Source organism: Mus caroli, chromosome 10 (assembly GCF_900094665.2).
Source record: "Mus caroli chromosome 10, CAROLI_EIJ_v1.1, whole genome shotgun sequence".
Lineage (NCBI taxonomy): Eukaryota > Metazoa > Chordata > Mammalia > Rodentia > Muridae > Mus > Mus caroli.
In genome coordinates this window covers 16485844-16497405 of record NC_034579.1, presented here as the reverse complement: position 1 = coordinate 16497405, position 11562 = coordinate 16485844, and the positions used below count along the sequence as shown (strand labels likewise).

The following is an 11562-nucleotide window of genomic DNA, read 5'->3' as shown; positions in this document are numbered from 1 at the left end:
CTGTGTTTGTTCAGTCAGTACTCAGTGGCTCACACCACTATGCTTGTTCAGTCAGTACTCAGTGGCTCACACCACTGTGTTTGTTCAGTCAATACTCAGTGGCTCACACCACTGTGTTTGTTCAGTCAGTACTCAGTGGCTCACACTGCTGTGCTTGTTCAGTCAGTACTCAGTGGCTCACACTGCTGTGTTTGTTCAGAGGCTTCCAGGAAATGGCATTACCCTGCTTTCCATCTTCCCCCTCCTCATCTCCCATAATTCTGTTCTTCTCTGTACCCTTCTGAAGATGAGGTGGAGTCACTCCACACCTCAGGCTTGGTCATTCTCATGGATGTTTACATTCACTCTGACTGACCTCATCTGAGTCTCACCCGGTACCTCTAGCCCTGCCTTCTCTCTCAAGCTCTGGACTTGACATCCAAATAAAAACTGGCCCACTGCAGCCTTCTCTATCTCAAGAGATAGCAGGTCATTCTCCTACCTATTCTAGCAAAAAAGCTTGGATAGAACTAAAATAGCTTTCATATCTCCACCATGTCTATGTTCTCTCCTGTAGCCTGTCTTTTGCTACTTTGTGAGTTCTTTTTTTCTTCCACCCTTTTCCACCTTTTTCCCACCCTTCCGAGCTCTGAACTCTAGATAGGAGAGAGAAAAGGATAGAAAGGAAAGGGGGTGACATTATTGTTAGACCATTTCCTGATGATTAGGAATATCAAGTTCCTTGAGGTGAGTTTGATCTTCACCATTAGGATATCTAATTTCTTCTTTCTCCTTTGTGCACAACTACTTAGCAAACCATGACCAACAGCAACCAAGCAATAATCAACCAATCAACAACCCATCCCGCCTCTTGGAGGCCCTAGCATGTATATATCCTCTGAGAAGTCCCCTTAATTCCAACTGTCACAGTATCTAAGAAACCATCTGCCACTGGCAGAATCTGCCCCTGCCGAGGCAAATCTTAGTCAACTGCTCCGGACAATCTGAAGCAGCCCTGTATCCCACACCTGAGATTAAAATGAAAACATATTCTTTTAACAGTTCTGGGTTTTTTAAAGAAACTGAAATGGCAGAATTGTCACTGCCCTTCCCTGCCACCACTGAGTATCAGCAGTCAGCACTCCTGACTGGGCTATTTCAATAATTTCCTGAGACATCTCCTTCCCAGGCTAGCCTCTGCTCCAAGAGTTCATCCTTCAGTACACCCTCCTTGTCCTCTTCACAGGGACTGCTCCTTCCTTTCAGTGCTCATTCCAAAAGCCTAGACATGCCCCCATTCCTGGTAGTTGGTTGATCCAGTTTCTATACCTGGAAGGTACATCCCAAGGTGTTTACTCAGCTAATTCCCTCAGTGCCTCTAATTTAAGTGAAATTCTATCTTCTCATTAAGCCAGTGCTGACTGCTCCTGAGATGGAGTTTCTGATCCCTTGTTCTCTGTGAGCATGTGCACACACACACACACACACACACACATACACACGCTCGCGTGCGTGCACACATAACTATTACCCTCATTACATCTATCTTCATTTTTATTATTTGTCTTCTTTTGTGTTACACATTGTCAATCTCTCTCTGCCATGTCCCTTCTAAGAGGGCAGAGATCTTGTTTTTGCTCACTGAAATGTCTAGAACAGTGAATATCCCATAAAAGGTATTCGGATTTCTTTGTTGTTTGTTTGTTTGTTTGTTGCTTGTTTTGGTTGGTTGGTTTTTCCAGACAGGACTTCTCTGTGTAACAGCCCTGGCTGTTCTGGAACTCCCTTTGTAGAACAGGTGGTCTACAAAGATCCACCTGCCTCTGGCCCATAGTGCTAGGATGAAAAGCATGTGCCACCACCACCCGGCTCTGACTTTTTATGTTTAGTAAGCGAATGAGCACTTTCACTTGATGTTTCACTGTAGAAAGGAGAAGCTGTCTGCAGAATGAAGTTACAGGTAGCATTCTTGAGATGTGGCCCAAACACAACCTCAGCTACTCTCTTCTTATCTCCACGTGTATGTTTGCCTCTTCCACGGGTTAAAATCTAGATTGGCTTTAAATACTAGTAATTTTAATCAGGCAGCATTTTCAGAGCAGAGCTGGTCTTGTGGCCCTGAATTATGCTTTTCCATGCTCCATACAGCCAAGTAATGAGTTGCAGATGGGCATTCACTGTTCGGAGTTGCTCCGGCTTTCTTTTTCTCATTAGTGGTAATTTTGAGTGCCATAGGGGAAATGGGAAGATGGGAGAAGACATGGAAGAAAATGAATTACTCTATACATCAGCTATACATTTTCCTACCAGACTCCACATCTAAACTTTGCTGAAGACATCGCTTGTGTGGCTCAAGAGTGGCTGGAGAGTTTCATTTAAGATAAGACATACTTTAAGAGACGTCCAGATATGGTACCTGTCCCGTTTCTGTGCAGTCACCACAATGTCATCAAGTGTTGGGAGGTCCACAGAACATGAGTGTGAGCATGATTGGTCTCTGCCGCCCAGTAAAGCCCTTACACCTCCCAGTGCACGAGAGCACAGGGCACAGGCCATGCGTCCTCTTTGCTTTTTGGTAGCATTGCTCATTAGTCAATGATATTCCTCAGAAAACAGGAAACATTTCTCTCCCAGCCGCCTTCTAACATCTGAAGAGAATAGAAGAAATGAACGAACCAAAACGTGAAGTTTTTAATTCATACAGTTCATGTCATCCAAAATTACATAAGAAAAGTGTATGCAAAATATGTAACAAAAACTAAGCTACGTGTGGCAATCCCAGGACTCAAGAGCCTCAGCAGAAAGATCATGATTTTGACGTCAGCCTCAGCTACATACAAGACCCTGCCAAAAGAAGAGAGAGCCAGAGGGACAGAGGAAAGAAATGGCAGGAAGATCACTTGTTTATTTGGTTGTTTGTTTCATTTATTAGGAGAATTTCCAACATCAAGTTAATAGACCATATTCAACTTGATTTAGCCTTTAAAGTGTTTTTTAAGTGTCTCTCCTTTGAATATATTATTCTTTACTCAGAGAAATGATCCCTCTTTTTAAACACATGAATTCTGCCTATGATTCCTTTCCACAGATACAACACACTCAGGGGAAATTGGCACCAAGAAAAAGGTGAAAAGACTGTTAAGTTTTCAAAGATACTTCCATGCATCTAGGCTTCTCCGAGGGATTATACCGCAGGCCCCTCTCCACCTGCTGGATGAAGACTACCTTGGGCAAGCAAGGGTAAGCCAGTTACCTGTAAGTCTCTCTGCAGCAGGCAGTGGCCAAGAGCCTTTACCCCTGCAGACAGCACCTGAGTCTGAACCCTACTCTGCCTCTCAGGGGTTTTGTGACTTTGGGTTTGTTATTTAGCACATCTACACTTATTTTCTCAAACACCAAATGAAGATTATAGAACAATGTACTGCATAGAGGTAACTAAAGATTTTCTAGATATAACATTCGATCTTTGTAGTTAGGGGGTAAGGGGTTCTGGGGATTAAACCCAGGGTTTATGCAAGCTAAGTAAGTATGTCACTGAGCTCCACACCCAATCCTGAGGGAAAGCATGTCCCCGTGCTTAAAGTGCTCATGCTAAATACACACTAGCTGTTTCCACTTTTATAAGTTTGTAGAACATATTTATACAATGCCAAACAAAGGCAAATGTTGGCCTGGAAGACTACTACACAGGGTGTAAGGAAATCTCTAAATCCACCAAATTGCCTTGTGTAATGGCAACTGGAAATATCTCCAGTACTTAGCAACACTCAACTCTGCATTAGGCACTCAGTGCACATATTAAGCCTATTGATGTTTTTAAGCCACTCAAAAAGCTCCTAATAATAAATTATTTTTCACTCTACATTGATCTAATGAGGTAGAACTCAATGTGTGATTGTTTCAAAATAATATTTAAGTTACTTCCAGCCTAAGTTGCCAAAGAAATTTAAATTTCAGGGTTAAACTTGCCACCATTTAACACAAAGGTCAAAAGTAATCATGTGTAGCTTACATGATACATAGTATCTCCATATAATGATATATACTGCTACATATATGCCACTAAAAATGAACAATAAATAGTGTCAGAGGAACCAAATTCCAATATCCTGTCTATAAAATGATAAAAGGCTTTTAATAAGACTTTACAACATCCCAAGGGTGAAATTAAATGATCACTGGTTGGTTGGTAGTTGGTGGTTGGTTGGTGGTTGGTTGTAGGTGGTGGTTGGTTGGTGGTTGGTTGGTGGTTGGTTGGTGGTTGGTTGGTGGTTGGTTGGTTAGTTGGTTGGCAGTTGGTGGTTGGTTGGTGGTGGTTGGTTGTAAGTTGGTTGGTTGATTAGTTTGTAGTTGTTGATTAATTGGTAGTTGGTTGATGGTTGGTAGTTGGTGGTTGTTTGGTAGTTGGTGGCTGTTGGTTGGTCAGTTGGTTGGTTAGTGTTTCATGTGCGATTGGTGTTTGGTTGGTAGATGGTTGGTTAGTAGGTGGTGGTTGATGGGCAGCTGATGGGCAGGTGGTGGGTAGCTGGCTGGTTTGTTGAGAGGAGATCAATAATAACTTCTAACACTGCACTGTCAGTGACAGACATGGTGAGTTCTCTCCTCTAGGCAGCCACATTTTTAAAGGTGATGTTGAGTTATAGAAAAAAATAATAGACCAGAAGTCTGCCTGACAGAAGACAGGGCCTGACCCTGCCTTTCACATTGGAGGATTTGGGTAAAGACTCACTCCAAACAGACAATTATCCCTTTGTTTCTTGAATACATTGTGAGGGCTGAGAAGTCATATGAGCAAACCATAGAAGGCACTGGACTTTTCACAGGACACAGAATCACTCAGGGGCAGAGAGAATCCTGAGTTAGTCCTTGCATTAGTGACTTCAACTGTCTTCAACAAGAGACGGATGGAATTGTAGGAACTACGGTACAGAAAGAGTTAACTACCTCAACCCTTATGTCACATTTAATTCTAAACACAGCTTACTTTTTAATAAAGAAAAAAAAAAGTCTTCATTATACACAGTAGGTCTTCAAATTATCTGGCAAGGTCAGTTCCTCACTGTTCGGTTTCCTATCCAGTTAATTTTGCATGCAGTCCACCCTAAGCACATGATGTGCTCAGCAATGTTTTTCGCTCTGTTTTCAAGTTTTTATTCTAAGAACTGGGGCTGTAGCTCAGTGGTCAAGTTCTTGTCTGGCATGGAGAGCCTAGGTTTAATCTCAAATACCACAAATACAAACAGGAAAAACAAAAACGTGGAAAAGCTTCTCCCTACAGCACACACCCCTGGCTTAACAGACACCTGTACCTGTGCTCCCTGTGAATAAGTACCGTGACAGGCCCTTGAGGCACATAGCACTACCTTACTCTACCCCTACAAACAACCCTCTCATGCAGATGGTAGCAGCCACAGTTTTTCAGATGAGAGTCAGAGAAGTTAAGGATGGAATGAAGGTCCAACAGCAGGAAGAAAAGTGGCTGATAATAGACCAGGTAGTTTAAACTCAGAGCCTGCCCCTTGAGCTGACATTAGTGAATGGAGCAAAATCTGGTTTACCCCAAATCCGTTGTACATAGAGTAGAATGCTCCAGTTTCCAAGTTTTTAATTGTCCAAATCATCATGTCTAGAAGTAAGTGTTTGCGTCTCCGTGAGCTTCACTTGGGCATTATTTTTGTTTGCCTTCTCAGCACATGCTCTCCAAAGTTGGAACGTGGGACTTCGACATTTTCTTGTTTGATCGCTTGACAAATGGTAAGTTACCCCCCAAAGAATTCTCACTAAAATGCACACCATAAAGTGGATTTATCTCATGAGAAACAATTTGTATGTTGAGACAAATTGCTTTTTCCCCTTTCTTTTCCCACCTTCATAAATCTATAGTCAATCAGGGCAGACCAGGGAGGGGAAATTAATACAGATAAAGAAGGGGGACCAAATCTGACCTTAGCATGTTAGGATGCTTTCCTCCTGAACTGTGATCTCTAAAGAACCAGGAAACCACAGATTGCACTCTTTCCTCACAGCACACTCTGGTCATGTCCAAATGTCCAGACTCATTGTTAGTCACTGAAAAGTGAGCTCACAGAAGCACATCCGACTCGTCCTGTCTCTTACTGACAAGATGCTTACTGCCGCTTCTTAAGCTGACTCTGCCCATTGCAGGGATTGCTCGGCTAAGTTTGGCATCATCAGAAGAAAGCAACTTCCAGGAAAAGTAAAAGCTTAGGCAGTAGCTGAAAATTAAACATTCCCATTAAGTCTTTCTTTCATGTCTTAAGTCTAATAAAAGCTTTACCTAACAAAATAATCAAATACAATTTACTCCACCTACTAAAAAGTATAGATAGTGTTAGGCAGTGAAAGATGTCATTTAACGTTGATGATGTTGGTCTGACCCATCACCTGCCTTATGTGTGCATCAAGTCATTGCCCAAAGTTTTCTCAACACCGTTTGAGTTGACAAGCAATGTGCTATAAGATATGCAGTGTCACATCAGGACTTGGATGTTTACTCTATGGAAAGCTAACTGAAATACACACTATGGGTGGAGTCCGTGTTTCAGTGTTCCTGTTTGGATCAGCTAGAAATGGGTACTGATATCTGAAATTAGCAGCGAGAAAAAGAACTTCTTAAGTGGTATTTGAAAAACGTATAATCGTGACTGATACAGAAATGGGAAATGAAGTCATCAAAGGTTTTGTCTATCTTGTTCATTAGCCTGCCGTTAACCTATCACAACAGCTCAAAAGTAAACCAAAAAGAAACACACACACAAAGACACACTAACATTCTTTTATAAACAGCTGTGAAATGCCACAAGACTAACTTCAGTTATAAGTGTATGGACAAGGATTGTTTACAGTGCTATCTGTTATCTTTATTAAAGAGTTATGAAATAGCACCAAGATAATCAAATTTGTGGAGATCCACTGAACCAGTAACTTGAAACAAATGTTCTCTAGCAACACTCAGATTCCACTGAAGACAATTGGGCAACCTCTTGACCCATTGCAAAATCTTAAATAATCTCTGTAATACTTTTTTTTAAGTATTAAAAATACCTGTCACCCAGGCATGGTGACACCAAGGAAACTGAGGCTATTGAAACATGAATTTGAGGTTATCCTGGACTACAATATAATGAGACTTTATCTTAATAATTCATACTTTAACTAAATTTATAATAAACCTTGAATATTGTTATTATAGCTTTAATTTTGCAGCTCTTCTTGCCTGAATTGTGAAGTATCTCAGTCAGTCTTCTCTTGGATAAGTGTCATAGGACGAATGGACTACTATTGTTGAATAATGTAGTGACTTAAAGATCTCTACAGTGAAAAATAAATTGGAAGTGACTTAAAGCATATTTTGAGGGTCCATGTGTTTTTAAAATTACACATACATACTCTGTAAACAAATTCCTTCATTTAATAATTTCTTTTCCTCTGATATAAGAAGATGGGAGCTAATTTTATATATACAATATGAGAAACCTAGAAAAAGATTGCAATATATATAATTTCAAATGAAAAGTGGGGAATTATTCTATCAGAGAAACCTTATTTTGGAGAATTTAAATCTTATTTTCAGTCTTGCTAGGGTTTTGTTGTTATTGTTGCTGGTTGGTTGGTTGTTTAATAAAAATAATGTGAGTGCCTATTCCTCTGCAGGGAACAGTCTAGTAACTCTGTTGTGTCACCTCTTCAACTCCCATGGGCTCATCCACCATTTCAAGCTCGATATGGTGACCTTGCACAGGTTTTTGGGTAAGTCTTTTTTCTTGCATGTCCCTATACAACCACAAATATCAACAAACATGAGCTGAACAGAGGACTCAACAGACAAGACATGGGAGACAGCCCACGAGGCCTCAGCCCTCCACAGACAGCAACAGATAACCAAGGAAAGCTGGGAATGGGAGAGATAGTCTTCACAGGGGACAAAGGACACTAGTGGTTACTCAATACCAAATGGTCAGCCCTGAAATGATGCATACAAGTAACATTTACAGCAGGCTGTATTTGTGCATTTAGGAATATGAATGTATGTGTGTGTGTGCAGTGTGGTGTGTGGATGTGTGTGTGTGTGTGTGTGTGTGTGTGTGTGTGTGTGTCTGTGTGAGAGAGAGAGAGAGAGAATTTGAAAGAGAGCAAAGAAAAGTATATGGGGGGTTGGAGGAAGAAAAGGGAAGTAAAAATGATGTAAATATATTATAACCTCAAAAAAAATAATTTTCAATCAATAAAGTATTAACCACAGCATGATTTTTAAAAAAAAGACCTCAAATTAATCTTAATGGATTTAATCTTACTTTTTAACTATAACTTATCTGTCCTAAGTCATTGATGAGTTGTTAGCTTAATGTGTTATGCTTACAATACTCTCTCTCTCTCTCTCTCTCTCTCACACACACACACACACACACACACACATATCCACACACCACACTGCGCACACACACACATACATTCATATTCCTAAATGCACAAATACAGCCTGCTGTAAATGTTACTTGTATGCATCATTTCAGGGCTGACCATTTGGTATTGAGTAACCAACTAGTGTCCTTAATTAAGGATCTATAAAAAGACCACCAAGGGTATATAGGTGTCAGGACAATTCTGACATGCTCTTATACTAATAGAATCCCAATGAGATAATGATGATCACAACACAATTTGCTGAAAATCCTTAAAATGAATTATTAACGACAGTTTACATTCCACCACTGTGGGTGGAACACTTTAGGTAAATCACTTCTAATTGTTTGAAGAAACCCACAAGCTGGACATTGTTATCACCACTTGTTCCAGTTATAAAGGACAACCAAGAAGTTTCACTACTTTCCCAAGGCTAATGACTAGTAAGCGATAGACCTCAAGTCGCATGCAGGTCAAAGCCCGCCATCTTTACACATGCCACCACAGCGGCCATGGGTTTTTCTCTAAAAGCAGCCCAGTTCCTCTTTGGTTCTGTGAATTTTCTTATCTCCTCATATGAATTCTCCAAAATAGATTCCTAGTCACCGGGTTGCTTGCCTCTGCCATTTAGTACATTTCCGGTTCAAACCACACTTGTCATGTGACAGTGTGACCAGGAATTCTAAAGTTGACTCGGTACCATCAGAAGGAACATAAAAGCAGCACCCGCCACCAGGCATGGCACTTACCTCTCCTGCATCCTCTTCCAAGGACTGCATGCATTAACACATGGACCATTCAAAGGCAGCGACACTTGGACTCAGGGCATTGTTCTAAGAAAGTTGAGGATTATGGTTAAGTAATTTACACATCACCGATAAGTGTCAGAGCTGGAGTTTACATATGATATGAAACAAGCCTACTGAATAAAAAAGTGCATGCCGCATAGCAGAGACATGTGTAACCAACCAGCCACAAACTGGCTCCTTTCCAGAGGCATAAACAACCTCAGGCTGATTGCATTCTAATTGCCTGAGCAAAGTAATGGCCGTGAAAGGGGCCAAATAATGTTGATTGGTCTAAAGAGATACAGATTCTTTGGACACATGTGTGCCCCCAAAACATGTAAGAAATACAGCCTTGGCATCTGAGTTAACAGCAGAATCTGGAGCCAGGTTTGAAGCAACACTAAATGAATATGGCCATTGTAAGTCTGGACACTCTATACACACTGAATATATTTCATCCAAGCATTGACTTGGCTATATGCTGAAGCGGGTATTGGCTTCTCCTATAAGCAGCAAACCAAAACCATTGCCTTTCATGGACGTGGTACTTTCCTGCTTTGCACTGGAGGGGCATGAAAGATGATGCTCCAAATAGGGGAGACATGAACCAAGGAGGCCCCACTTGGCTCAGTGCAGCTCTGGAATAGCTACCTGCCGGAGGCTAAGATCTGTTTTGATGACTGTTTGTTATTCAAGTGGTAATCCAATCACTGGACAGCAGAAATCCAAAACACAAGGACGCTGAAAGAGAGCATCATCTATGGCACATTACTAATGGCAACAGACTTTAGATAACTGAAAGATGGTATGAAATAAAGTAGTCCTTTCCTCTCCATATTTATCTTTCCTGTGAATGAGAGCCTTCATGAGATGCCAGAAAGGGGTGATCTGTGGAAGAGGTGAAAAATTCCCAAAACTGCACAGATCCTCTGGCCTTTCTCTCCCTTTCCTCCCCATTACAAACACCCAAGATGCCAGGCAAGGCTTGCAGCCCACCTTCTTTTTTAAAGGATTCCTCAGACTGTGCACTTTAGAAGCTCTGATACTTTTAAGCAAGAAGCACCTCAAGTCAGTCTTACCTGCTATGCCATTCTTACCGTGATGTTAGCTGACTAAGCTTTCTGTTTCCTCCTAGTGATGGTTCAGGAGGATTACCACGGTCACAACCCATACCACAATGCTGTCCATGCAGCCGACGTCACCCAGGCCATGCACTGTTACCTGAAGGAGCCAAAGGTAAAGCAAGACCTAGTAGCCTCCTCAGCCATTGGGAGATGCCAAGTCAGCATATTGCTTAGCACCAAAGTACCCAGTGTTAGGAATCCTTCACAATATGAATGCAAATTATGTATACTAACATTTTCAGTGTCCACTCTGAAAATCTTATCACATCCATGAAAAGAGATGTGGATTTTCTGATATTTCCTTTCATAGTTCACTGATTTTTTTTTATTTTATTTTTTAAGGCTGCATGAGGCCAGAAAAATAAAACCCAGCCTACATCTCCTCAGTGGTCCCAAAGACCACCACTTTGCGATGGGCTTTTACCATAAACACTGCCAGCACTGAGCTTAACTGGAAAAGACTTCCCAGCTTGTGTTTTTTTTTTACCAATAAATAGGTTCAGAAGCTCCAGTTGCAAGTCCAGTTTCTACTTGGCCAATGGGAAATTTTGATTCAGAATCCAGGAAAATCTGGGAATGTCCAATATCTCTTAGCAAGCATGCTCTGATGCAATGAACCAACCCAAAGTCAGAGAATTAAAGACATAATGATAGTGTGATACAATGGTTGTTACAATCAAGGCAGTTCCTCACTATTAAAAAAAATAGAGTTTTGGTATAATATACAGTAGGAATTTTCTTGAAGTTTTTTTTTAAATAATATTCAAACCCAAGAATCTGCTTAGTTCCATCAATTTTAGTAATTCATTAAATACATAGATGCTTCAGCATAAGCCACTAAACACAAAGGCTTCCTGGGGTGACGCTGGAAGGATGCTGCACACCTGTAAGCCAAAGGCCTTTCCAGCCTCCAAGCAGTCCAAAATCTACATCACATACTTCCACCTTTTAAATCAGACTTCCCAGTGTCATGTTCGTTTTCCTGGTTGGCCAAAATTTAAAGATTCTCATACATCCCGACCCTTTATTGATTCCATATTGAGGAAGTATGCAAATTCTGCAATTCAATCTACTTCTTTCAAAGAGATGGCAAAGACATATATTTGTTAAAATGCACCAGGGCTGGGGGCTAAATTCAGTGGTAGTGTGCTTGACAAGTATGGGAGAGGCCCTAGGTCCAGTCCCTAATATGGGCTTTTAAAAAAAGGATTAAGAGCAGGCAGGTTAGATACTCAGTAGGTAAAAGG

General features: G+C 41.1%; 1 protein-coding gene across 2 annotated transcripts in view; it reads left to right on the top strand.

Moving 5' to 3' along the window:
* Pde7b (phosphodiesterase 7B) overlaps positions 1-11562 on the top strand; it is a 318247-nt gene that overhangs the window by 270004 nt on the left and 36681 nt on the right. For both annotated transcript variants that reach the window (XM_021174159.2, XM_021174160.2), the window contains 4 exons: positions 3068-3219; positions 5670-5733; positions 7654-7749; positions 10327-10427. In XM_021174159.2, the coding sequence (XP_021029818.1) occupies positions 3068-3219; positions 5670-5733; positions 7654-7749; positions 10327-10427 (413 nt within the window). The remainder of the gene's footprint in view (positions 1-3067; positions 3220-5669; positions 5734-7653; positions 7750-10326; positions 10428-11562) is intronic.